General features: G+C 47.2%; 1 protein-coding gene and 1 long non-coding RNA gene across 2 annotated transcripts in view; one reads left to right on the forward strand and one right to left on the reverse strand.

Moving 5' to 3' along the window:
* Efr3b (EFR3 homolog B) overlaps nucleotides 1-27301 on the reverse strand; it is a 118708-nt gene that overhangs the window by 6840 nt on the left and 84567 nt on the right. The window contains exons 5-20 of the mRNA XM_045149009.1: nucleotides 25985-26106; nucleotides 20361-20510; nucleotides 18869-19003; nucleotides 18488-18566; nucleotides 17540-17675; nucleotides 17255-17416; nucleotides 16466-16577; nucleotides 16107-16158; nucleotides 14604-14776; nucleotides 14068-14143; nucleotides 13466-13627; nucleotides 11341-11472; nucleotides 8812-8879; nucleotides 7520-7647; nucleotides 6704-6795; nucleotides 1184-1232 (exon numbers count right to left, since the gene is read on the reverse strand). Coding sequence (XP_045004944.1) covers nucleotides 1184-1232; nucleotides 6704-6795; nucleotides 7520-7647; nucleotides 8812-8879; nucleotides 11341-11472; nucleotides 13466-13627; nucleotides 14068-14143; nucleotides 14604-14776; nucleotides 16107-16158; nucleotides 16466-16577; nucleotides 17255-17416; nucleotides 17540-17675; nucleotides 18488-18566; nucleotides 18869-19003; nucleotides 20361-20510; nucleotides 25985-26106 — 1828 coding nt within the window. The remainder of the gene's footprint in view (nucleotides 1-1183; nucleotides 1233-6703; nucleotides 6796-7519; nucleotides 7648-8811; nucleotides 8880-11340; nucleotides 11473-13465; nucleotides 13628-14067; nucleotides 14144-14603; nucleotides 14777-16106; nucleotides 16159-16465; nucleotides 16578-17254; nucleotides 17417-17539; nucleotides 17676-18487; nucleotides 18567-18868; nucleotides 19004-20360; nucleotides 20511-25984; nucleotides 26107-27301) is intronic.
* LOC123460637 lies at nucleotides 17810-26602 on the forward strand. Its single transcript, XR_006637142.1, has 3 exons — nucleotides 17810-18216; nucleotides 25788-25887; nucleotides 26237-26602. It is a non-coding gene; the product is annotated as an uncharacterized LOC123460637 (long non-coding RNA).

Here is a 27301-nt window from a genome sequence, read left to right on the forward strand (position 1 = left end):
GGACGAGATGGAAAGGGTGGACTCTTGGGAGGATTTTGCCTTCTGATGATAAAGATGTGCCAGTGGCACAAAGCCCTCATGTGACCTCACAGACTTTTCCTGACTGCCTGAGGCTCAGCCTCTGAGAACAGGTAAGTGGATGCTTCAGCTGGACCCTCAAAGCCCCAGATAGCTGCTCCAACCTTACATGGAAGCTTCCAGGACAAGTGGCCTGAAAAAGGGACATGCACATACTGTGAGCAAGGCAGGAAGACCTTGAAAGTCAACACAATTTCCTATGGCACAGATGCCTAAGGCCACTTCACTTCAGGCTTGGCATATGCTACTTACTAGCCAAAGTGAGTTACCACCAAAAAAGAAAAACTGGGGAATGGGGTTGGAGGAAGGTCAGATATGACCACTGCTGAGTTTAGAAAGTTGAGAAAGTACCATTCATGACAGAAACAACTTTAAAAGGTCTAATGCAAAGGCCATGTAGTGGCTTGTCATCCATTAAAAAAATTGTCCTTATGGAAAAACTTCATAACCTGAGCATCCAGATAAATGAGGAAACATTGTGTTTTAAAGCCTATTGTCTCTGTTAAATGAGTGTCAACATGATTTGTTCTTAATATCTTTCATTGGCCATCTTTTTTGTGTGTGTCACACTCTATCAAGAAAGTATCAAATTATTTAAATGCTGGGTTTGGTGGCACACACCTTTAATCCTAGCACTCAGGAGGCAGAGGTAGGAGGATCACCAAGAGTACAAGGCCACCCTGACACTACACAGTGAATTCCAGGTCAGCCTGGGCTAGAGTGAGACCCTACTCCAAAAAAACCAAAAAAAAAAAAAAAATATATATATATATATATATATATACACACACACACACACATATATATTAGTTATATATATATATGCACACACACACACATACACACACACATACATACATAGATATTTACAGATGTCTGGCAGTTGTCATTAGTAAGAAAAGGACTGCTTAATACACAGGGCAACATCGCTGACCCTCATCAGGAGAGAAGAAACTTCAAGCTGCAGCTTTGAAGGCTGTGGTGAGCTTGCAGGAACCCATCAGCCTCTGTCACTAAGTCAGTGCTGAATCACACTGGGGTGGGTAGATTGAGGAGCCTCCCTAGCCTCCCCTCTTGCCAGAGTCCCTTGGGGGCCCTGTCTTACCAATGGCCTTCTTCAGCGTCTCATAGGTGATCTCCTCGGCAGGCACTCGCTAAAGGAAAGGGAAGAAATGCTTAGGAAGGCACAGGGGAAGGAGGCAGCCCTTCTGCTTCTTAAGAGAATGTTCCAATGGGGGCCTTGTTCTCACGGGTATCTCTGGAAGCTCCCCATACAGACATGGAGGAAAGCAAGTGATGTTAACAGTGGAGAACCTAAGTCCTCAACCAATCCCCTCAGAGGAGTCCTGAGTTTCACCTGAAGGACCTCCATATCCTCTGTTTTATCCATAGTCTGTCCCACCAAGACCCATGGGAGTGAAATGGAAAACATTTTTGTAAATCCTCAGAGAAACTACTGGAAGCACAAGGAGACAGCTGAGGACTGGAGAGATGGCTGTCATTAATAGTACTTGATGCATAAGAGCATAAACCTGAGGTTGGATCCCCAGGACCCACATATATGCTAGGCAAGGCAATATGTGCTTATAATATCAGTGCTGGGGAGACAGAGACAGAAAGGACAGTAAAAGATGAATTCCTTGGGCTAATGTAGCATTAGTCAAATTGGTAAGTCTGGGTTCAGTGAGAGCTCAATAAATCAGGTGGGGAAGCAATAGAGGGAGATACCCAACATTGACCTCTGACTTCCACATGCATGCACACATACATGAACCTGCACATACTCATATACCCGTACACATATGAGCATGCATACACACATGAACACACACACCCACATGCACTCACACAAAGAAGTTGGTAAATATAATATCAAATGTAAACTTCAAGAACTGGGTAACAAAACTAATGACAGCATGAATCAACACCACAGAAAACTTCCTCCTGGTTAAGTAATTAGAAGTTATTCTTAATAAGGGGGTATCCAAGCAAAAGTGCCCTGTAGGGGGTGGAGAAAACTTAACCCTAAAACCATAGGCTTTGGATGGTAAATCCCAATGTCAGAACTGGATTACCTCCCCCTAATGGAGAGGTATTGTTAAGAGAAGGCCTATGACTATTGGCAAAGCATTTGGTTACCCACCACTGTAGCTAAATACTAAGACCTTATTGCTAAAGATACCACAGGCTGCAAGCACAGCATAACAAGAGATCATGATGGAACTGAGAAGGAAGCCAGCTCCCTGCTAGTTAGTCTGCATAGTGCTAGAAGATGCTATGCGAGCTGTTGGGAGATAATGGTCACCAAGTGTGAACAGGCAAGGGATCCTGAAAACTACAAAATCAACCAGCTGGACAAGCTGTACACACCTGTGCACTAGTGGCACACAGACTATGGGGATAATCAACACTCAATGGGTGGGAATTCATACCTGACACTGAGAACCAAGTCAGAAGCCTATAAGTAGGAAAGACATAAGACTTTGCAAAGAAGCTCCCACTGTTCTTTGAAAGAACTATGTTTCTCCCCTTTGAGTCATGCTGCTCTCACTCTTGGTTGGAGAATCTGCTCTTTACAGATGCAAGGAATCCCAGGGAGAACCAACATCCATCCATTTGACAAGAAAGGATAGTAAGAGATGAGTACTCTACCATATCTGCCTCAGGGCCCAGGAAACACTACAGAGGAAGTGGTCATTCAAACATGAGTGCTGCTCTTACTGCTAGCCTGACAACCTCCTCCAGGGAGATGGTAAACAACTGAGGAAACTCAAATCTCATCAAAGCAGAAATTCAGAGGATGCAGAGAGCTCAACCCTAAAGGAGACTATTGCAGAAGAGGGGTGTAAAGATTATAAAGGCTACAAGGTAGGAAGATGTGTCCTGAGGTATTGTCTCCACCTACAGAGACTGACTAGTGCATTTATGACCCAACAGTGAATACCAATATTCACACTGAGGAAGACCATTAATGGAATGGGGCAGGGGAAAGAGGACATAAGAGAATATAAACAGATGGGAATATGATCAGTAGTCAGTATGTTCATATTGTAAAGTTCATAATAATAAAAAAAACACTTAAAAAAGAGCCATGCAACATTTCTGGAGATTTATGATAATAAATTATCCTGAGGTGATGTGAGTCTGATTATAGGTAGGCCATGAAATGTCAGAATGGATAGACTCTCCTCTGCCTAGGCTGGTCCCAGGACATGGGACACTATCTCATCCTCTGAAGAGCCTATGAAAGAAAATCCAAAGAAGGGAAGCTCATGGATGTACGACTTCTGGGCAGATGCTGAAAACAGTGAAGAAGTCTGGGCTAAATTCCAGGGATTCCCTGTCAGACTATGAGTCTTTTGAGTCAAGACCCATGATGTGTTCATGTGTCATCACTTAAATTGCAGAGCAGGGGAAAGAAGCTGACACAGAAGAAAGAAACTTCACTGACATAATGCTCAGGAAGGGCACAGCTTGGTTAGTGCCTCCTTTTGAGAACAGGGAATAGAGATAAGTCGTTGGCAATTATCATGCCCTAAGCCCTTGTCTAGGTGTACTGACATGAGCAAATTCACTTTGGAAAAACAGATAAAGCTATACAGTTTTTGATTGGCTTGGTATTTGGTAAATGCTTATATTTGGAAAGGATAAACATGTAGATGTAGGATAAAAATATTTAACAAATATTAAGTAAGTATCAATTGTATGCAGAACTTCAAATGGGTCAGTTAGAAGTTGTGAAATTTGTCAGCATAAGAATTATACACAAAAGAGAAATCTGAGGATTCATCCTAAGTCCGTGCATCCATCCATCCATCCATCCAGATCAGTGTTGACCAATGTCAGGTATGCTCAATGAACTAGGGAACCATTTGATGGTGACAGTGAGAAGAAAGGAAGATTCCATAATGATAGCAGGCAAAAAAAAAAGTTCATAGAGGAAATGGGACTCAGATGGCCATCAAAGCACGAGAGTTCATAGGTCCAAAGGCTGGGGCCACACGTGTGGACCTGAAGCAATAGTGACGTGGCCCTCTGTAGTAGCAAACTAGTGGAGATGACAGAATGGTAGCATGGGAGAAGATGTACAGCAGTCACACCAGTTGAGAGGTACGCAAGATGGACAAAATTACATGGTGTGGTAGTTTGAGTGGATGTGTCCCAATAGATTCAGGAGTTTATTAAAGCTTATAACTTAGACTTCCAGCTGCCTGGCTGGAGGAGGTGTCACTGGGGGCAGATCCTAGGGTCTAGCCCTAACGTGTTATTGGGGGCAGATCTGAATTTCAGCCTAATGTATGCAGAGTGCTTGGGTTCTGTCTGGGGCTCCCAGAGTGTGCTTGCTTTGGGTGCTGCTGGTTGCTTTTCTCTCTGTGTGGATCTGCAAAAGAGGAAAAGCTTCTTCTGCCACTCTGGAACTTCCTCTGGACCTGTAAGCTTCAAATAAACCTTCCCTCCTATAAACTGTCTGGTTTGGAGGTTCATCCCAGCAGCACTGGCGCTGACTCCAACACATGGGAAGGCCAGTCTAGAGTAAACCGTCTCTGAATGCCAGGCTCTAGGATTAAGGTTTGACCACAGTAGCATCATTAGTCCATCGCTCACAGTGATGTCTACAGACAGACACCATGGGATTCTCAGTCAGAACATGATGGGCTGATGTGGGAAGCTGGACAGCAGGGCAGGAAAACATGGGTGGTCTGGAAGGCCACCATGAGTAGGGAATCTCTAGCCAGGTAAGTGTTTCTCCCCTTCTAAGTGTTACTTAACAATTCCTGAGAGTCTCTGAAGTGGGACAGAAGAATCTACACTACAGCCAGTGCAGGAGGAAGACAAAGCAGGTGAGAGACAGCAGTGAACTAACTCTTGAGACTCTGAAGCTCTGGAAGATCCCAGTCTTTCACAGCTGGAAGGGTCTTGGAGGACCCACAGTTCCACTTCCTCACTCTGCTTGTTCAAATGACTAAAGTCTGAGGTTTTGACCTTACATAGAAAGGTTCCAGACCAGCTCTGAAAGCCTTAAGGTCTCCCCGAGCTAGAAGGAAGTTTAATCCTGCCCCTCAAAGATTTTCCCATGTGCTCAACGCATCTGAAGAAAGAGCTGGTGTCAAAGCTGTCTTCAGGTGCTCCAGGAGCCAGACTCTCTGTGTGTTTCCTACTGCCAGTCCAGTCCCACGCAGATGTATGTCTTTCCCAAGTAAGCCAGATGCACAAGGTGGCACATGCATCTGGAGTTTGTTTGCAGTGGCTACAGGCCCGGGTACACCAATTCTCTTTCTCTCATAAATAAATAAAAAAATAAAGTATTTTTTAAACATTGGCATAAGCCAGGTATGGTGGTACACACCTTTAGTCCCAGTACTAGGAAGGAAGAAGTAGGAGAATTACTATGAGTTTGAGGCTAGCCTGGAACTATAAAGTGAGTTCCAGGTTAGCCTGGGCTAGAGTGTGACCCTACATCGAAAAAAAAAGACATAATGTGTATCAATACTGTCATGATTCTTTCTTCCTCCTCTGTGCCCCTCCTCCGCTACTCATTGGGGAAAAGAAATACAGTATTTTCACCATAAATCCTTATTCTCATGAGTGTACCTGCTTTATCTGCTGAAGGAGAAACGAGATAATGGCAAGGGAGATAACACAGGTAATTTGAACAGAAAGGTCAGATATTCAAGGAAAAGAAATCTTTTTTAAATTTACATTTGAGAGAGAGAGAGAGAGAGAGAAAGACAGACAGACAGACAGAGACACAGACACGGACACAGAAAGGCAGACTGGGAAAGAGAGAGAATGGACACGCCAGGGCCTCCAGCTACTGCAAATGAACTCCAGGCACATGTACCACTTTGTGCATGCACCTGGCGTACATGGGTCCTGGGGAACTGAATTTGGCTTTGTAGGCAAGTGCCTTAAATGCTAAGCCATCTCTCCAGCCCAAAGAGAAGAAATCTTCAAGCACTGCTTTGGTTTTCTCTTTGTTGTCAAGCTGGTAGGAGAAAGGTAAACAGTGGAGCACAGGAAACCTTTTTGTTTTTTAGGGTAGTGAAATACTCTGCAAAATGATTTAATGGTGAGTCCATGTATAAATCCACAGAATGTAATACAAAGAGTGAACCCCAATATAAACAATGGGCTTGGGTTGATAATGATGTGCTCACCAAATACAACAAATATACTAATCTGGTCTAGATTACTGAAAATGGGGGAGTCTATATATGTGGGGGCATAGGGTATATATAGGAAATCTATCTTCCTCTCATTTTGCTACAAACTTAAAAACTACTTTTCCTTTAATTAAAACAAAAACGCTGATGTACTTGAAGAGACACTAAGAAAGCCATTCCCACTGTCATCTATCCTGTTAAGCCTTCTGGCTTCCTATGGAACACATGCACTATGTGTGTATAGAGAATGGTGACTCACAAACCCTTCAGAGTGATTTTTATGACCGACAACTTTTTTGAGGTGGAGATATCAATGACATATGTATACATGATGAGTCAGTAAGAAAATAGATTGGCTTGAGAAAAACTATTCATGTATTCTCCTATGTGCTGTATCACTAAAGAGGCTTAGAGCACTGTGCACCCAGAAGCATCACCAAAAGAGTGACAAAGACCCCCACCTCCTCCTTCTCTGGGCTGTTCCTTGATTCCACCTCCACCTGCAGGGAAATGGTCTCCCCAATGCTCTTCCTCTTGGATAAGCGATCCTCGTCTAAAAAAGAAAAAAAAAAAAAAGGGGGGGGGGTCAGAAGCTGAGGTTCCCAGCCCTTGCCAAGCCAGGACTAAACCCCTGGTGCATCCCCTGTCCCTCCAACCTCTATGACTGGACACACATTTAGGCCTTCCCCTGAAGCTTCCAGAAGCTTCCAACTGCTGTGGACTTCCTCCACTTACATTAGAATGGTCAGTTGGTTAAGAATTTTGCAACTATTGATGAAAACCAAGAAGCTGCTTATGACCAAAAAGCATATCTCAGTTTGAGTAAGCATCATTTGCTAACAGCAGCAGTAGCTGTTACACATAGCACTCACCTAATGCATTTTTCAAGTACTTCACACACCAACCTTCTAATGCAGGAACTTCACATTCAAGAAAACTGAAACTTAAGGATGTCTAGAGACTTGTCAAAATTTTTTCAGGTAGTTAAGTTGCACAGGGTTCCCCAAATGGGTCCTGGTTCTGTAGTCTATTCATGCTCTTTCAAGTACAGTGGACTACTCTTCCATAGACCAGGTTGTCTGGCAGGCCAGTTTCTTCCTGAGACTCCCAAACTGAGGAGGAGAGGCAGGGAAATCTACTGTCTTTCTACTCTTATGTAACATCTAGCATGCCACAGAAGGTGATCTGGGGACCCACAACCCCTTACTCTCAGGCCCTTACATGGCCAGAAAAAGGCAGAGAAGAGGTATGCTTGGGAGCTTTGCCAGAGCTAGTACCTGTCAGCTGGGGAATGTATGGTAGGCAGAGTCTGTCTGAGTTGTAGCCACTGCCTCCCAAGACTTCACTGATCTTGCTTTGGCGGAAGAGGAACTCGATCACCACGCCATCTAGATTTTGAGACAGTCTGGAGGACAAAGGAAGGAAGAAGCAAGGTAGAACTGTGAAAAACTAGAATGATTTCTGGATGACTTTATTTTAACAGCAACATAGTCCTTATGCAAAATGACAGAGAAACCAGAGAACAAGAAAATGCCTCAAGCCTCCTTTCCAGAGACATCTATTATTCTATATATTATTGTGTAGAATCCTTCAGTCACATATATTCATAACCACACACAAATGTCCCTTCCCCTACCTACTGTTCAGTGAGTTTTATTCATAGATATGCATATATTTATGCTTCTGTGCATGCATGCATGTGTATGTGTGCGTGCATGTGTGTGTGGTGGGCAGAGGACAGCCTCAGGTGTCATCATCAGAGACTCTGCAGCTTTCTGTGAAACAGGGTCTCTCACTGGTCTGCAGCTCGTCAGCTGGGCTGAACTAGCTGCCCAGCGAGCCTTGGAGACCTGCTGTCTCTGTCACCCCAGCACAGGGATGGCAGGCACATGTGGGTACTGGGGTCAAATGCTGGTCCTTGTACTTGCAACTACTTTACTGAGTAAGCTCTCCCCCAGCCCTAAGCATCTATTATATAATGAACATTTCACATTAGATATTCTTCTACAGTATTAATTTTTACTTGCAGAGCTGGGACTGAACCCAGGGCCTTATACATGCTAGGCAAGTGTTCTTCCTGAGCAAGACTGATCCTGTTTGTCAGCTATCTGCTGTATGGTTGGTCATAAGTTAGAAAGCTGTGCCCTATTATTGGACATCTTGTTTTCAAAATATCTTTTTCTTGACTTCCTCTCACACTAAAGCATTACTAGTCTATAGTACAGCCCGAGAATGCCACTTGGACTGATAGATGGCAGGGTGCTGTCAGGGACAGCTCTTTCAGGATGTGTTAGCCCTGGGCAGGTTTGGTCAAAGCTCCTGGAGATTGCATGGGCTTCTTTGCAGCCCAACACTCTTCCCAGCTCATCACTGCCTGCTGGAGGCATGGATTGTGGTAAAGATGTCCAATTCTGCCCCAGTACTTTGGAGCAATAGGCAGGGTCTGCTTCTGCCCTAGATTTCACAGGAGCCTGATCCTCCTCCTGTGCTATCCCTCCTGGCCTTACACTGCCCACCTTTCCGCTCAGGCACCTCAGTGCTTGGCCCATGTCCCAGGTGCCCTCCTCACCTGGGCCTTTCCACAAATACATCCTCAGGGAGCATGTACGGAGCCTCTTTCTTCCTTGTCTCTATCACCTGGTGTCAGGGAGGAAACACATGATGAGAGCTATGTTCAGCAGGCTGAGGGAGCCAGAGATCTTCCAGCCGCCACCCAGTTTCAGTGGTTCCTCTCTCCACCTAGGAGAATGCTCTTATTAGCAGGGATTTTCCAGGGAAGACTAAGCCTGGCCTGTACATATGCATCGAATGTCCTTTAAGTGCAGGGCACTTCACTGCAGAGGCTGAGATTTCTTTCTCCTGTGCTCTAGTCTTGTGCTTTCGACTTAACCATGTGAAAAGGAACACAGGTGGTACCATATCCCAAACCTGGCTAGGGTAAAAACATATGATGGATCATAACATCTTGAGCTTTGCAAGACTTCCAGAAGAAATGTGAGTTGTTCAAGTGGTGAGAAGTGGAGGTAACATGCAGAAGTGTAGGAAACTAGCAACAATTCTACAATTTCTAACAAAAAGGACATCTTGTACTCACTGCCTTATCAGCCCAGAGGCTGGGAAAGTCCAACATCTTTGGGGTGTGTCTGGTATACTGACACAGCACCTGCCCCCCCACCACTTCCTTACCTCTGTGGTTCTCCTAGGCCAACTAAGACTTGTATTTCATTTTGTCTGTCTCCATCTCTCCAGCTCTGGGATTATGTCAACACACTCAGTACTTTTATATCACTTTTCAAGTGCTTTTGAAAGTTAATCATAGACATCATATCATTGTAGCTATAAATACTTCATGTTTTCAAAGGCCTATATGAAACAACTCAAGAGCAATTGACTAGTATGGAGACTGAGGGGTTTACAAATGTGATTGGCATGATAGTCATGAAAGGAGATTTCCATGGTTTTTGTTTATTTTTAGTCATGCATACTGATATATGTAAAGTGTATTGATGGAGATATGAAATTTCTTTAAAATATTTCATCAAAGGAAAAGGAGATTCCTGAAGTGAATGTGAGAAAATCTTATGTATTTAATTTGCATAATGGCTAGCAGCTATTTACTGGTCTTCTCTGGCTGTTTTTGTGGCATTTGAGAACTTCCATAGCACAAACCCCCCTTTCTCTATCTTTTGTGGAGACAGAGTTTCAAATTTTTTTTTTTTGCTCATTTTTTATTTTATTTATTTGAGAGCGACAGACACAGAGGGAAAGACAGATAGAGGGAGAGAGAGAGAATAGGCGCGCCAGGGCTTCCAGCCACTACAAACGAACTCCAGACGCGTGTGCCCCCTTGTGCATCTGGCTAACGTGGGACCTGGGGAACCGAGCCTTGAACCGGGGTCCTTAGGCTTCACAGGCAAGCGCTTAACCACTAAGCCATCTCTCCAGCCCGGAGACAGAGTTTCAATGTTGCCTAACTGGCCTTGAACTTGCAATTCTTTGGCCTCAGCCCTTGAGTAGCTAGGTGTTGGGGTAATTGTAAAATGTCCCCACAGGCTCTTGTGTTTGAACACTTGGTCCCAGCTGGCGGTAGGGTTTGGGAAGGTGTGGAACCTTCAGGAGGTAGATCCTTGATGGAGGAAGTGTGTCACTGAGGGTGGATCTTGAGGCTTTTATAGCTCAGCCTCACTTCCTGCTCACTGGCTAGCTTCCTGTCTCTGGCTGAAATGTGGCAAGCTAGCCTGCCAAGCCATCCCTGCCACAATGCACTATATCCCCTCAAAATGTAAGCCAAAATAAACCCTCCCTTCCTTTCTTGTTTCTGGTCAAGTATTTGTTCACAACGAGTAAGTAACCAACACACTGGGATTACTGAAGTGCACCACCATGCTTAGATCCCCAAACTCTTACTGCATGACTTTAGTCCACATGATTTGAGACATGTGTGCTGTGTGCTTCTGTGAGTGGAGAAGGACAACAGATAGTAAGCAGGTATAGGAAACTACCTATGCCTCATTAGTTCTTTCTTCAGCCATTCCTACAACGCCTCAGTCTAAGAATGGTATTAAGGAAAAGTGGCTCCTAGGAAGATCCAAATCAAGGGCCTCTTGAGCTCTCAGGATTATGAGGTGTGGTGGCTTGAATGTCCCCCACAGGCTCATGTGTTTTGAATACTTGGTATCCAGCTGGCAGAAATTTGGGGGAGTTGTGGGGCCTTTGGAAGATGGAGGCTTGCTGGAGTAGGCATGTCACTAGAAAAGGACCTTGGGGTTTATTGGTGTGGCCCACTGAGTGTTCAGAGCTCACTTATCCTTGCTGTATGCTCTCAGCTGATGTGATGAGATGTGATGCCACCACTGTCTGCTCTGCCATGCTTTCCCTCCATAATTACACCTCCCCTCAAAACTGTAGGCTGAGGGCTGGAGAGATGGCTTAGCGATTAAGGCACTTGCCTGCAAAGCCTAAGGACCTAGGTTCAATTCCCCAGAACCCATGTAAGCCAGATGCACAGCTGAAATAAACCCTTTCCTTCCATAAGCTGCTTCTGGTCAGGAGTTCTGTCCCAGCAAAGAGAAGGTCAATGCAACATGAGGATACCAACCTCGTGTATATGCTGGCAGAAGGCAGGCACTGTTGTGAGCTGGCTGATGAGGTTCAGGTAGGCTGCACCCAGAGCATAGAGGGCACAGCGGTTGTAGGCAGGCAAGTTCTCTTCATTGACCTGTGCCACATCCTGTGGTAACATAGATGGGTCTCTGGAGTTTTTCATGGACAAACTACACTGGGGTCCCCCATCCTTGCACCCAACCTCTCTCCAAACTTTGAGAGATGGCTCATTTTTCTAGACTAAGTCTTTGTTAACATTTGTCCCATAACCTGGGAGGCAGAAGTCAGCTTCATTAAAGCTGAAGAGAATAGTCCCTAGAAGAATCTGCAAGCTAGAAGCCCTTAAGCTCTTTAAGCAGAGAGTCAATCACCCGGTCTCCCTACTCTGCAGTTTCAGCTGTAGTAACCTTAACTGTCCAACTCCCCTCATTAATCCCACCTTAGCTTACTATCTCCTTCAAGCTACATGATTCTTAGAGGACTGCCCTGGCTTGCTAAATTGGGTCTATATGCTAAGCTGAGGAAGCTGTGGGAGTCACATGGGGATCCAGATCCAGATAGGAGCACCACATTTACTTCTTAGAGTAAATGGAATTTAAAAACTGCAAGAGCTAGGTCTGTCTGCAGGATTTTAGCACAGTCACGCCGGTGGCCTAAGACCCTTCATTGCTCAGTCCCCAGAATACAATGGCCACTTGGCTTTAGGTCCTGGACACTCCAGCTTTTGAGATCTGAAGTACTCACACTGACTCCCTTGGGAATACACTTCCAGTAGGCAGACCCTGAAAGTCTCAGGCCTTACCCAGTACTATACTTGTTGCCTATGAATCACAAAGGAGACCTGTTAAATATGCAGGCCTCAGGCTTGTATTACATATACATTTTATTTTGTATGTGCATGTGTGTGTGGTGTATGTGTGTGTGTTCTTATGTATGTGGGGTCACCTGTGTGCACATGCATATGGAGGCCAGAGGTCAACTTTAGGTGCCTTCCTAAGTCACTCTCCACCTAATTTTTCTAGACAGGGTCTTGCACTGAACCTGGAGCTCACCTATTCAGGTAGCCAGCAAGCCCAAGCCCTAGGGACCCTTCTGTCTCTGTCTCTCCAGTGCTGGGATTGCAGGCATACGCTGCCACACGTGGCTTTTATGTGGGTGCTGGGGGTCTGAACTAGGTTCTTATGCTTACATAGCAAGCACTTTACCCACTCTACCATCTCCCCAGCTCAGTATTATGTAATCTTAGAAGAGCTCAGGCACATTCAGAGTTGTATGATAGTAGATAATATGTATTTTTCTTATATATATATTAGAAACATTACACACACACACACACACACACACACACACACACACACACACATTGGTTTTTCGTGGTAGGGTCTCACTCTGGCCCAGGCTGACCTGGAATTCACTATGTAGTCTCAGGGTGGCCTCAAACTCATGGTGATCCTCCTACCTCTGCCTCTTGAGTGCTGGGATTAAAGACGTGTGCCACCACGCCCAGCTCTAAAATATTTTTATTTGCAAGCAAGAGAAAGAAAAATAAGGGTGCAGGGCCTTTTGTCACAGCAGATGAACTCAATGTGTTTACCACTTTGTGCATCTGGCTTTATGTGGGTTCTGGGGAATTGAACCTAGGCTGTCAGGTTTTGCACGCGAGCACCTTTAACTGCTGAGCCATCTCCCAAGCCCCACATGTGTATCTTGGTAAGCAATTAACAGGGCAACTCTGAAAAGCAGCTCATTTTGAGAATGAGATCTTTCCACAGATGAATTTGTTTCAGGATCACTCAGGGATTATGAAAACCTTTTTGGGAATTCTTGGAGTCTTGCTCAGACCCTGCAAGGCACTTGAAATATTAAGGGCTCAGAGGTGCTTCTGGATAAACTTGTTCTTTAGGTATCCTTTAATTTAAGATGAACCATGGCTATGATTAACCATTCTCTGAGGTTCCTCAGACAATACTATTTTGGTCTGGGGTTCTCATGGAGGAATGACTAACCAAGAACATAATTTCTCTGAACTCTACAACAACTGTCAAGTAACTGCTACTGAGTACTCTTATTGGTACCTGGCCAGATCCTCACCCCTGTGTTCTGCCCATACCAGGCCCCACCTGAACAGCCAGCACCAAGCGGATGAGGTCCACCACCACCTCCTCGTTGGCCAGCTCGATGCTGATGAGCGCCAGCAGGCTGTAGAGTGCCTCATAGTGCTTCTGGATGTTTGTCTCTTCCTTACAGCTCAGGTAGATGTGCCTGTACAGCTGCTGAGAGTGCTGGGGACAGAAGCAGGGGCACAGGACTCGGTGGGTAGAATGGGACCAGGAGGGGCAACTTGAAATGGGGTGACAGTGGTGTGTATGCTGGTCATACACACTCTCAGGGATCTCAGTGGCAGTGAACCCATGCAGTGAGTATGTTTAGGGATGACTAAGCCCCAGTGTCCCTCAACAGCCAAGTTGCAGCCTAAACCCAATGTTAGGAGCAAAACATGGTCAATGGCCATGGACTGCCTCACCGAAGGGCATTCCTAGCTTTGGCCTTGGCAGTGAATATCATGGGAGCTTGACTCCTTGATTAACATGGCCAAGCCCATTTACAGAGAGAGGAGGCAGACTCTGGGGGCCAGTGGTTAGCAGCGATTTAGGGGTTGGAAGGTTGGAACCGCAAGGTTGATCTGCCTGGGGCTTGTGGTGTCTGGAGGTCACATGCTCACCTTCTTCATGAAGACAGTGTCTTGGCGGGAACACTTGTCTACTTTCAGCTTCAGGACTGAGATGTCACTGAGAGTGCTGGGAAGGGACAGAAGGAATCTCTTTAGCCCTGTGTTGGGGCTAACCTGAGCTCACATGGTGTCACTAGGCTTTATCTGTAATGCTGTAAGCTGGTATCTTAGCCCAACCTCCATTTTCTCACATGTTCTCCAGCTTCTGTCCCTTTCTCTTCAATCTTTGATCCTGATTATTCTCTTCTCCTTATTTTCTCCAAATCATCTCAGTTTCTGATAGTCTTATCTCTTCTTTAACACCTGCTCTCCCTTCCCAAAGTCACCAGCTTATCCATCAGGCCCAAGCAGCACCCTCTGGTCTCTTTCTCCCCGTGCAAGAGCCCAGGGTCAATACCAGTGATCAACTCTGGCGTACCACACTGAACCTGATTGTTCTCCCACCTGGGTGTGAGGCTACTAGCCAAGAAGAGGGTTGGGTGTCTTTGCCCATCACACATCCACTGTAGGAGAGACCCTAATTTCACCTGATGGTTGAAAACTTGTGCCGATTGCCATGACGATCAATGAAACTGACAAGAATCTCCAGAACGAAGAGGCGGATTTCTGCGTCTTCCATGAGGGCAGTAGAGAGAAGGCGGTCAAGGAAGTTGCTGGGTAGGGCTGACATCATGTTGCTGCACTGGAAACCTGTGGATACCTGTGAGGGAGCCCAGCATCAGTATGCTTAGGAACACTGTCTCTCTCAGGTGCAGTGAGGAGATAAGAGGGCAGCCAGAAGAAACTGGGTCTACAATGTTCATCCTCTCTATAAAGCCACCAAATCCAGAGAACCCCTGAAAGTTCCAGCCATTCAGGAACAACTAATGAATGCCCACAACACGCACAGTGCCAGGTTAAGACTGGGAGAGTCAGAGTAGCTAGAAGTGGAGGAACTTGAAGCAGTGCTTTACAGTCAACTCACACACCTGGCAACAACCACAGCACACCAAGACAACATTTGGTTACGCTTCTTCAGCACCATGAAAACGGGAACCTTCTGACTCAAGTCAGTCAGCATAAATGGATACACTATATACGATGTCAAGCATTTAACAGCAGCAAAGCACATTTCCTGTCAGGTCCATACTGCAAAACAGTGGCTCTGATCATTCAGAAGGACTCCACAGATCCAGCCCAGTCTCAGAGCATCAAGTGTAAATATCAATTTTCACTGAGGGGGATGCATGTGACTGCCTCATGCTGTTACCTTAAGACACTGGGTACAAATTAATGAGGGCCAACTTGGCAAAGAAATGGTAGGAGTGTGAAGACAAAGAGATAACTAGATGATTAGATGTGGGAATTGTCAGAATAAAAGGGCTTTATGAAAATCCATGGGCTGGGTTTGGGAGTACAGCTCAGTAGTCAAGAGCCTAGCATGTATGAGGGCCTGGGCTCCATTCCCAGCACACCAAACCAAGCACAAATATGATGGAATTAAGGGTGAGTTGGGGAGAAGAGGGCAGGCAATGTTTGCAGGGGAGTGAGGGGGTCTAGCAGACTGGCATGGAGGGAACAGAAATGGAGGCTGAGTGGTGGGATAGGTAGTCTAGGGAAGGAAAGGTCTCTCAAGGAAGAGGAAAGAGCAAAGGAAACTCAAATTTTGCTTTGAGAAGTCTGAATCTGAATGTTCATGCATTAGAAACCGAGGCCTTCTCTGTAACAAGGGGCAACACATGGAAACAGTATTTCTAGAAAATTCTTCTTGGGTTTATGATATTTGAAGAGATGGACATAAGAGTGCTTAGCTAAGCTGGGCATAGTGGCACATGCCTGTAATTCCAGCACGTGGGAAGTGGGGGCAAGAGGAGCAGGAGTTTAAGGTAATGTTCAGCTACACAGTGAGTGGTGGGCCAGCCTGCCTCACTCACCACTGTAATGTCCGGAAACATTTGCACAGTATGTAACCAGCACAACAGCTTTCTCACTAGGCCCCAGAAAGCTGCGTCCTGCAGAGGCAGAGCAGGAGCGGGGATGGAGAAGCTCACCTGAAGGAGGGATTTCAGTAGCATAGTCTGTGTCAGCCGGTTTCTGTTCTCCCTGTAGACCAGAGACACACGCTGACTAGGACGTCCTTGGGCTGGGAACCCCAACCCTGCCTGAGGCTCACTCCTCCCTCTGAAGACTTCTGCCCACCAGAGACTCATGTGGGGTTACCTCGGAAGCACACCAGGGAATCCATGACTTCGCTAAAATGAGGGGTGGTTAAGTGAGGTAGGGCTATGAGACCAATGGCACCATTAAAAGTGCTGAGTGGGTTTGAGAGTAGAGAGAAGAGGGAAGAGCCAAAGGAGCTGGGATCAGAGGAGCCAGAAACTGCAGAAGGGGAAGCAGTGGGTGGACGCACCCTGTCCGCCCAGTCTCCACGGGGTGATGCAGGGAGGGCAGCGGGACCTTGCTCATGATGAAGAGGATCACTTCCGAGCGCTGGTAAGTGGGCAGCGTGCTGGCAAAGGAGCCTGTGGGGAAGATGGCAGAGAGCATTGCAGGCCTCCCCAGCTCCATCAGCCCAACGAGCTGCAGCGGGGAGTGAGGGGAGCAGAGATTCAGAGAGGCTACCACATTGCTCCTCAGCCCGCCTCCACTTCCAGCGCCACTCCTTCCCCTGCTGTTTGGTGGGGTCTGAGTCTTGGGAGGGTGAGTGGAGAAGGGGCTAGATTGAGAGCCCCAGGTTACTAGCCACTCACTGCCCTGCTGGGCCTCTACAGCCTCAACTGTACAAAGGCAGAGCTCTGAAAGTGCTATGCCCTTCGTTTTTGTGGGTGGCTTCGTACGTGTCTACATCTACGCACGCGCGCACAGACTCTATGGTCTCCTTCTCCCTTCCCTTTTTTTTCCCCTTAGTCCCCACCCCCTGTCCAGTAGCCCAAGCCTAGAGCACCAAGAAGGCCTAATCGGGAATGGGGGACAGGAAGTTTCACTGATAGACTGCCTGGGAAAGCCCGTCAGGTGCTCTCACTGAGGGTCAGCCAGGCTAGGCGGTGCGCGCCTCGGGCTGACTCCTTATCCCAATACCGTGGTGAGCGAAATCCTCGCTGACGCTAGCCAAGGCCCTACCCACAAGGGCCCGGGTCCGGACCGGCGCAGGCGCGCGGCTCCTCCCCGTGCCCGCCCCGCCGCGCCGTGCCGCGCCCACCGATGGTCTTGATGACGGCCTCCTGGAACATGCGCTCCTCGTGCTCCTTGATGATCTTGGAGCCCAGGCTCACGGCCCCGTCGTAGCTCCCGGTGAGCGCGTAGTCGATGCTGAGCCGCAGCTGCCGCAGCAGGGTGTTGAACATCTCCAGCACGGTGGGCCCTGGCGCGGGCGGGCGACAGCGCATCAGCGCCCGCCCGGCTGCAGGGCGCCGACGACTCACCTCGGCCTTGCACGCCGTCCGCCGGCGCCCGCCCCTCCCTCTCCCCGACACCCATCCCTTACCCACAGAGCCGGTGGCGGCGATGACCGCGGCCTCCGACAGAACCTCCACGATGCCGGCGCGCACGGTGGCCGCGCTGCGGCTGTTAGCGTCCAGGTGGCTCAGGAGCTGCTGGATAACCAGGTGGGAGTGCTGCGGCTGCGGGAGGAAGACGCGCTGGTCCCCAAACAGCGACCCCACGCGGCGGCCAGCGCGAGGCTGGGGCCGAAGCCGTGACCCCAGGCCCGCGGACAACACACTTCATCTCCCCTCCCTCCCCCCTCCCCCTCTCTCGGTGGGGGTTGGGCAGGGTGGCCTGGCTAGGTAGTCCTGGCAGAACTGGAGCTTGCTGTGCAGTCTGGCCTACCATATTCCTTTCCTTGCAGCCCTCCCCCCTAGTCCAAGGACAAAGCGAAATCCCAGTGCCTCTTCCTTCCCACATTCTCCTTGTTCCTTTTACTTAAAAGGGGCCAAGAATCCATTTCAAAACATTGTATAATTGTTCACTTTTCCGGGTTCCTAGATCTTACTGGCAAGAACCACAGTAAACTAAATGTTTCCTGCAATGCTACTGAAAGTGTGGCCCAGTGCCAACTCAAGTTTGATGCCATCGATACTAAGATAAGCACCACAATGGGGAATGTGTAGTAACTGCAATACCAAGCAACCAAGTGGGTGAATTCTGGGCCGCTTGTATTTGGTAAGCCTTAATTTTAGCCTCCTAGGAATTCATTTTTATTGTTCTTTATACAAAAGATAAAACTAAGAGTATCCTTTCAGGGGTCATTTCTATAGTTCATTACAAAAGATAAAACTGGCCCTTCACAGCTAGCTGAGGCAGTATGGTTTTCGTAACTATTGTCCTGGGGGAATCAGAAGGCACTGGCTTTCTGCTTCAGGACACAATCTTGTACCCAGAGGAGCCCTTGGTCAGGGGGATAACTTGCATTGAAGCAGGGGAACCACCATACCTGAATTGAATACATGATGATTTTAAAGCAACGGATGGCAAACACCTTGGGTTCCCAAAGAGAATGATTATCCAGGTGGCTGTGAGGGAGAAAATTTGGTGGGATGAATAGGAAACTCAGAGATGAGCTTAGTGGGACAGATCTACCTCTTGAGAACCCCTAACAGTTCCAGGATGAGGATTTGCTTATTGTATAACTGAGAGAGGGGAGCACACAGAACCTTGGGACAGTCAGGGAACACAGGGATAAAAAAAGGCACTGGCTCAGCAACAGCACTGCAACTGTACCATCTCCTTCTCTGCTCCTGAATGGGCAGGGAGATGCTGGAACCTGGAAAGGATTAAGGCTGAAGGCCTGTGTGGGGCAGGGCACTCAACTCACATGAGAACAGGCTTGATGGCATTCTTGATGTTGCCAAAGGCAGCCCGACCCAGCAACTCCCGCAGACACCTCTCAGCCAGCTCTGCTGGGTTCTCTTTTTCCTTCTCTGGTGCTTGGAGGGGTGAGGGAGACCGGCTGTAGAAACAGACATGTGGATAAAAGTTGGGCCAGGCTCCCAGAAACACTGGGTTTCTATGTGGGACAAGCAAGACAGTGACATAGGAGCTGGAGAGATAGCTCAGTGGTTAAGGCACTTACCTGCAAAGCCTAAGAACCTGACTTCATTCCCCAGTACCCACATCAAGCCAGATGCACAAAGTGGCACATGCATCAGGAGTCTGTCTAGCACTGGTGCACCCATTTTCTCTGGTGTGGTGGTGCACACCTTTCATCCCAGCACTTGGGAGGCAGAGGTAGGAGGAGTGCCATTGAATTTGAGGCTACCCCAAGACTACAGAGTGAATTCCAGGTCAGCCTGCACTAGAGTGAGACCCTATCTGAACCATCAAAAAAAGAATGTGACATAGGCTGTACTAGGTAAGGAACTGTCATAGTTGTCAGAAATTAAACAGGGTAAGGAAGCCAGGAGTGGAGGAAGAGTGAAAGAGACAGTTCCTTTTCTAGAAACTATTAAGAGTAGGTTGGTGTGTCTCTGGTGGGAAGCCTCTGAACACCGAGGCAAGGTAGGGTGCAGACCATGAGGGTCCTGATATACCTAAGGGTTGGGAGAGAAAAAAGATGAGACCTGGAGAGGGAATGGAGGCAGATAGACAATGAAGGAGGAGAAAGGAAAGACAAGGCAGTAGGCTGGGGCAGGATTCAGTGTTATGCAAATCCCAGAAGTGATCCAGATCTGAAGGAAACCAACAGCCCCAGGAACCCCAACCCCCCCTCCCTAACATCATCTGAGACTACACTTGTGCTTTGTGCTTGTCAGTGAGCTGCTAGTCCAGAAATAGCCACCAGAGGGCACACTTTCTCTGCCTGTTTAGCCAAGGTGAGGCAGCCAAACACACACAAACCATTCCCTCCATCCCACTCCACAAGAGAAACTGAGGGGCAGGGAAGGGAATCAGTTCCACAGCGTGGGGTCGCCAAGATTAAAATCCAATAACTGCAACTCTTGGGTAACACAGCTGGTCAAGCAGTCATGTTTAAGGCATCAGGAAGTAAGAGACAAAGTTCTCAGTACTTAAAGCAACAAAACATGGTAAACCTCCTTGGCTTGCTGTTTGCAGAAAACAGAGAACCCAATTGTGGTCCTCTGTGTTCTGTCCAGCACACATTTACCCCTAGATAGCCAAGAACCAGTCTAGTGAAGGGACCCAACAACTGGCAGAAGACCACACCCCAGGCTCTCAGAGAACCAGAACAAGTCACAAAGCCACAATCCCTGGCTCTAGCTGTGTTTTACTTGAGTAGCCCAAACCATGTTGTTCCCGAAGCCCAGGGGAATATATTGCCTTAGAGGACTGGACACTATCCTGCTTACCTCTCTGCCTCCTCCACGTGTTGCAGATTGAAAAGCAGAGATGGGACGATCTTATCCATATGCTGTGGATCCCATATATTGGCCTGCAGTTCATCATTCACCGTCTTTCTCACTACCCCTTGCAGGCCTTTGATGCCTGACATCCGGATTCTGGAAGGAAAAGTGGAAGGGAACTGGGACATCATCATGTCTTGAAAAGTTTAGCTGTGTGCCCAGAGAGAACAATTCAGGGCTTAGGGACACACTCGTACTAACAGCAGAGGGAGCCCACCTGCTCCTCCTCCTGGGACTTTGCTTCTTGGCTGGCTTCTTTTGAGGGGTCTTGGCCCAGGAGGTCCTATCGTCTAATAAATCCCAAAGACTCCCAGACTGCCTTTGCTTGGGTGCCTCCCTGGCTATGTCCTAGGTGGCGACTGCTCTAGCTCCTGTCTGGTACCAAGACAGCAGAGCACAAACAGTTGTGGACACATGCATGAGGCAAAATCAGGGCTAGGAGAAACTTAGGGTTGGGAGGGGATCTGCAGGGAGAGGCACTGAGCTCCAGACTCTCTGGGATCTATGGATTGCAGCCGGGACAACCCAGTAATAGCACAGAGGGGAACCCCTTTCTCACACCCCAGTCAGCCTTCCTGTGGGGAAGAGTTGTTTTAGTTTTTGTTTTTTTAAGTGCCCATGAATTTCAACCTGAAGTTCCTCTTTTTTTTTTTTTTTTTTTTTCGGGGTAGGGTCTCACTCTAGCCCAGTTGGACCTGGAATTCACTCTGTCTTCTCAGGGTAGCCTCAAACTCACAGCAATACTCCTTCCTACCTCTGCCTTCCCAGTCCTGGGATTAAAGGCGTGCGCCACCACGCCCGGCCCTGAAGTTCCTCTTATTTCCCCTGCCCTTCCTTTCATTTGTTTTTTGAGACAAGGCCTTATATTGCCCAGGCTGGCCTGAAAATCAGTATATAGCTGAGTCTGGACATGAACTCATGATCTTCCTGTCTCTGCCTTCTAAGTGCTGGGTATATAGGTGTGCACCATCATACCTGGTTCTTGTTTTTCTCTTTCTCTTGACAAGATCTCATGTAGCTCAAGCTGACTTCAAACTTGCTTTGTACCTTTGATTCCTGATCATCCTACCTCCATCCCCCAAGTGCTAGGATTATAGACATGCACCTGGCTTTTTAATTTCAAATCATACTTTTCACTGATTATAAAGTAATATATGTAAATTATGAAGAAGAAAGCAGAGGGTTGGAGAGATGGCTTAGTGGTTAAGGCACTTGCCTGCAAAGCCTAAGAACACACATTTGAATCTCCAGGTCCCACACGGCCAGATGCACAGTGATGCAAGTGTGCAATGTCACATATGTGCACAAGGAGCCACACATGTCTGGAGTTTGTTCACAGTGGCTGAAAGGCCCTGGTGCATCCATTCTCTCTCTCTCTCTCTCTTTCCATCTCTCTCAAAAATAATTTTTAAAAAGCACAGAGAAGAAAACATTTACTTCTGTTGTCACCAGTCACAGATAAACATTACTGACATTTTGACATCTGTGCAGAATGTATCACAGAATTAAGAACCAAGCACTGGGCTGGAGAGTTGGCTTAGCAGTTAAGGTGCTTGTCTGCAAAGCCTAAGGACCCAGGTTCGATTCCCCAGTACCCATGTAAGCCAGATGCATATGGTGGCACATGCTTCTGGAGTTCCTTTGCAATGGCTAGAGGCCTTGGCACACCCATTCTTTCTCTCTAGTAAAAAGACACAAAAATTTAAAAAAAGAACCAACCACATACTTAATTTGTATTGGCTTTTCTTTCAGGTACTCTGTTATAAGCATTTCCATACATGTTAACTTCTCAGGAACACTGAACAGTATATGATATGTCATAATAAACTCTACACTGGGCTCCTACAGGCCATTTTAAGTTGTTTCCATTTTATTTTTATATGTGTGTGTTCATGTGAGAGTGGGTGCACGTGTTTCACAGTGCACACGTGGAGGTCACAGGACAACTTTAGAGCCAGTCTTCACCTTTTACTCACTGCTCAGTTTGCCAAGCTGGCTGGTCCTTGAGCCTCTGGGAAATTCCCCTATCCCCAATTCCCATCTTGCTGTATTATTATTCACATCTGTGCTGGGATTACAGAAGATTACCACAGCTTCTTAGGTTTTTTTTTTTTTTTTTTGTATTTTTAATTTTTTTTTTTCCTTAGAGAGAGAGGGCATGCCAGGGCCTTCAGCCACTGCAAAAGAACTCCAGATTTTACATGGATACTGGGAAACTAAACCCAGGCTGGCAGACTTTGCAAGCAAGTGTCTTTAACCACTAAGATATCTCCCCAGCCTGGCATAGCTTTGGTTTTTACATGTGGTCTAGGATCCAAACTGAGGTACTCACGCTTGGACAGCAAGTGCTTTTTTTACTGAGCCAACACTCCAGCCTTTTGTTTCCATAATAATAATGCAATGTGGAAGTTATTTATAAAATGTCTTTCTACATTTTGAGTCGTAGCCATGTGTGGTGTCACTGAATCAAATGATGGGAAAGGTTTCTAAAAGGGTTGCAAAGTGCAACCTTTCTCTGCCATGCACTGACTTCAAGAGAATGCCCTCTCTGTCCCTTGTCCCTGGAGCAACTCCGGGGGTCCTATTTTAAACTGCTGTTCTCATTCTGTGGCTCAGAAAATCCCCATTTCAGTTCACATCCTTATGATCATGACTGGAGTTGAGCAGTTTTCCTGTTTGTTGCCAGCTCTATTTTCAGCTTCACTTGAAGTGAGGTTCTCAGGTGCAACCCTTAGCCAGTCTAGGTGACAGTCACTTGGGGGTGGGGTGGGGGTAGTGTAGCATGAGCCCAACAACCCCAGGATCTCCTGGCTCAAGACCAATTAAAGCTGTCTTCTCCATGCTCAGGAGAATACCCATGCTGTTGGATCACAGTGCTGACAGTGCTCCTTGCTGTAGATTGTGTGTGTGTGTGTGTTTGCTTGCAGGGCTGGGGATGGAAACCCAGAGCTTCACATGAGCTAGGCATACTCCAGTAACAACCACATGCTTCTGGATCCACTCCAACCGCTCCAGTCCTTCTGCCTCATAGCCCCTGGTTGTGACGTGGCTAGACAGGAAGCCAGAGCTGGGCAGGAAGAGAGCTCCTTCCTTATACAATCCTGCCCCTTGAAGCCCTCAGGCACCACAGCCCCTGGAGACTGCCTGGTTCAAGAAAGGTCTCAGACTAAGGGGTCCTAACATGGCTATGCTACATATTGAGGTTCTCCTGTAACACTTTTGAGGAGCTGAGGTCTGGAAACAGCCAATGAGCAATCTCTGGCCACATGACTTCAGCCCCAGCCTTTGCTTTCTACTTGCTCCTCCCCCTTCAGAAGTCCTTTTCCTTTAACACACTCTCTAGCTTCACAGTCTTGGGTGCTGACAACACTCTGTGGACATACACATCTCATTCTTTCACACCCTATGCTTCCCTGCTTGGCACAAATTAACTTCTTCCCATCTTTACCGAGGCATGGGCCTGACTGTGGCATGTGCCAGCACTATTTTAATTTCTTTTCTTTTTTTAAGTATTTTATTTATTTCCCAACAGAGCTTAAAAGAATGAGAGAGAAAGGGAATGGGTGTGCCAAGGGCCTCTTGCCACTGCAAAGGAACTCCAGAAGCACAGCCACTTTGTACAACTGGTTTTACGTGGGTACTGGGCAACTGAACCTGGGCCATCAGGATTTGCAGCCAAGTGCTTTCAACTTGCTTAGATATCTCCCTTACCCCCATTTTAATTTCTGTTTTCAAAAAATAAATTTTTTTTTTTTGAGGTAGGGTCACACTCTAGCCCAGGCTAACCTGGAATTCAGGTGGCCTTGAACTCACAGCGATCCTACTACCTCTACCTCCTGAGTGCTGGGATTAAAGGTGTGTGCCACGATGCCTGGCCCTAAATATTTTATTTTTATTTATTTATTAGATAGAGAATGGGTGTGCCAGGGCCTCCAGCCACTACAAACTCCAGATGCATGTGCTACTATGTATATCTGGCCTATGTGGGTTCTGGGGAATCAAACCTGGGTCCTTAGACTTCACAACTGCTAGGCCATCTCTCCAGCCCCACATTTTAATTTCTTGTGATTTTATTTGTGAAGTTTCACTTCTGTGTCAGTGCGTTTGTTTTGTTTCCTTTTTCCTTTCTATTCTTCCCTCCTTCCTTCGTTCTTTTCTTCCTTCCTGAGAGGGGCATATGTATTCTAGGCTGGCCTTGAGCTCACTATTTAACTGAGGATGACTCCTGATTCTTCTGCCTCCAGTCCAGGGTGCTGGGACAGGTGTGTGTGCCAAGCCCAGTGTGCAGAGCTAGGGATCAAATCCAGGCTTTGTGAGTGCTAGGCAAGCACCTTACCACTGAGCTCCAGTTCCAGCCTGTGATGAGTATATTTCTGTGAATTAAGTGCTTTAAGTATGTGTGTATAAAATGTGTTGTATAGTTCTAGATGTTGACTTGAAAACAGTCATTCAGTTATTCATTCAATAGATAGTGTATGCTGTTCTCAGGGAGCTGTTCTAGCACTTTGGGATATATCAGTGAATAACGTGACTTCTGTAGCCTACACACAGTGGGGCGAGACAGACAATGAATAAGTATGAGAAGGAGGGGCTGGAGAGATGGCTCAGTGGTTAAGGCGCTTGCCTGCAAAGCCTAATGACCTGAGTTTGACTCCCCATGTCCATGTAAAGCCAGATGCACAAAGTGGCACATGTGCCTAGAGTTCATTTGCAGTGGCTGGTGTGCCCATTCTCCCTCTCTCTCTCTCTCTCTCTGCTTGAAAATAAATATATTTTAGGAAAAAGAAGGAAATTATGAAATTTATTAAAAGGGGATGAGTAATGTGGGGAATAAAATCCAGAGCAGGGGGAAGAGTGGGTATGTGGGATGGTCAGGTAGGCTTCACTGATGCAGGCACAGTGATGGAAGGCTTGGCAGAGGGGAAGCAGTGAGCTATGTAAATACATGCAAGAAGCCTCAGCACAGATTGCAAAAGCCCTGGGGCAGGAGTGTCCCTGGAAGGTCTGAGGCCTGTGTGGCGGGTGTGTGTGTGTGTGTGTGTGTGAAGGGGGGGTTGAGGAAAGGAGTGTCCCTGGCAGGTCTGAGGCCTGTGTGGCGGGTGTGTGTGTGTGTGTGTGAAGGGGGCTGAGGAACAGAAGGGTTCGGGAGATGGAGTGAGAAGGCAGCAGGAGAAGCTAGTGTCTGGGTGGGTGCACATTTGGGCGTATTCTGGAGAGCAGGTTGCTTCTGGAGTACCCAAATGCAGGCTCCCCTCAGGAGAGGAAGGAATGGGGGAGGTGGCACTTGTGTATGAACGCGTATGTTTTGTCCCGGTTCTCAAGTTAGCCTCAAGAAACCACTATCTTATATCCTGCACTGTTTTCTGGCCCCAGAGGTTTTCCTTCAGAACCACTTGCTGCTTCTCCACCCACCCACATCCAGCCAGCAGATCCTTCCTCCGACAACATCAAACCAGAAGGGAAGTCAAGGAAGGTCAGTGAGCAGGGGCCCAAGTCCTCCAAAGCACCCCAGTGTTTCTGCTGGGAACTGAGCAGAACCCCCTTCTGCCCCCCAACACACACACACTCACTTAGTCTTGATCTCCAGGTCGTCATGGCTTGAGTGACACATTTCACTGAATCGAGACACAAAGAAGTCATAGCTCCGGTGGTAGGATGGGGTGTCCTCCTCAATGTTGGCAAACTTCACAAACTATTGGGGCAGAGGAAGAGAATACCCATGAAGTGATTGCTGTGCCCTGCACTTCTGAGTGTCCCCAGAGCCCTGCTCAGAAAAACCATGGACCCAGACATCTGACAACCAGCCCTTGCTTGTCTCTCAGAGTGCACGTGGGAGATCTGATTTCTAATTCTGCTCAGCCAGTACACCCAATGCTGGCAATCATGGCCTTTTCCATTGAGGGCAAGAGGGAAGAGGAGAAAAAAGAGAACGATGGAGCCAGGTGTGGTAGCGCATGCCTTTAATCCCAGCATTCGGGAGGCAGAGGTAAGAGGATTGCCATGCATTCAAGGCCAGCTTGAGACTACACAGTGAATTCCAGATCAGCCTGAGCTAGAGTGAGACCCTACCTTGGGGGGAGGAGGGAGGGAATAAAAGGGAACAACGGGCGTCTCCTCTCACCCACAACTACACAAACGCCGAAACTGAGCATGAGCTCTGAGAGCCATTTCAAAGGAAGAGCCTGAGAAAGCACCAAGAACCATTCAAATAAATTCTGGGACACAAGTGCAAATCTGAAAACTTGACTTTAAAAATAGAATTACATTTTATTCTTTAAATTTTGCGTGAATGTTTGAAATTTACCATTTCAGTGAATTTCTGCATATGTGTGTTTATGCATGTGCATATACGTGTTGGGCTGGGTACACATGGAGGCCAGAGGCTGATGTTGGGCCTCTTCCTCAACTGTGTTTCACATTATTTTATTGAGGCAGAGTTTCTCACTTGAGCCCAGAGCTTGCTGATTCAGCTAGCTCAGGTAGGCAGCTTGCCCTGAGGATATCCTATCTGTCTCCAGAGTACTGGGATTACGGATAGCTACTACACCTACCAGGTATTTATGTGGGTACTGGGAGCCTGAACTGTTTTTCACACTTATGCCAGAAAGTGCATTATTCACTGAATCATCTCAGCCCACTCCTTTAAAAAAAAAGTTATTTATTTATTTACTTAATTATTTGAGAGAAAAAGGCAGAGAGAGAGACAGAGAGAGAATGGGTATGCCAGGCCCTCCAACTACTGCAAACTAACTCCAGATGCATGTGCCCCTTGTGCATCTGGCTAATGTGGGTCCTGGATTAAGAATTGAATTGGGATCCTTTGGCTTTGCAGGCAAATACCTTAACCACTAAGCCATCCCTCCAGCCCATCAGCCCACTCCCTTAAA

Source organism: Jaculus jaculus, chromosome 5 (assembly GCF_020740685.1).
Source record: "Jaculus jaculus isolate mJacJac1 chromosome 5, mJacJac1.mat.Y.cur, whole genome shotgun sequence".
Classification (NCBI taxonomy): domain Eukaryota; kingdom Metazoa; phylum Chordata; class Mammalia; order Rodentia; family Dipodidae; genus Jaculus; species Jaculus jaculus.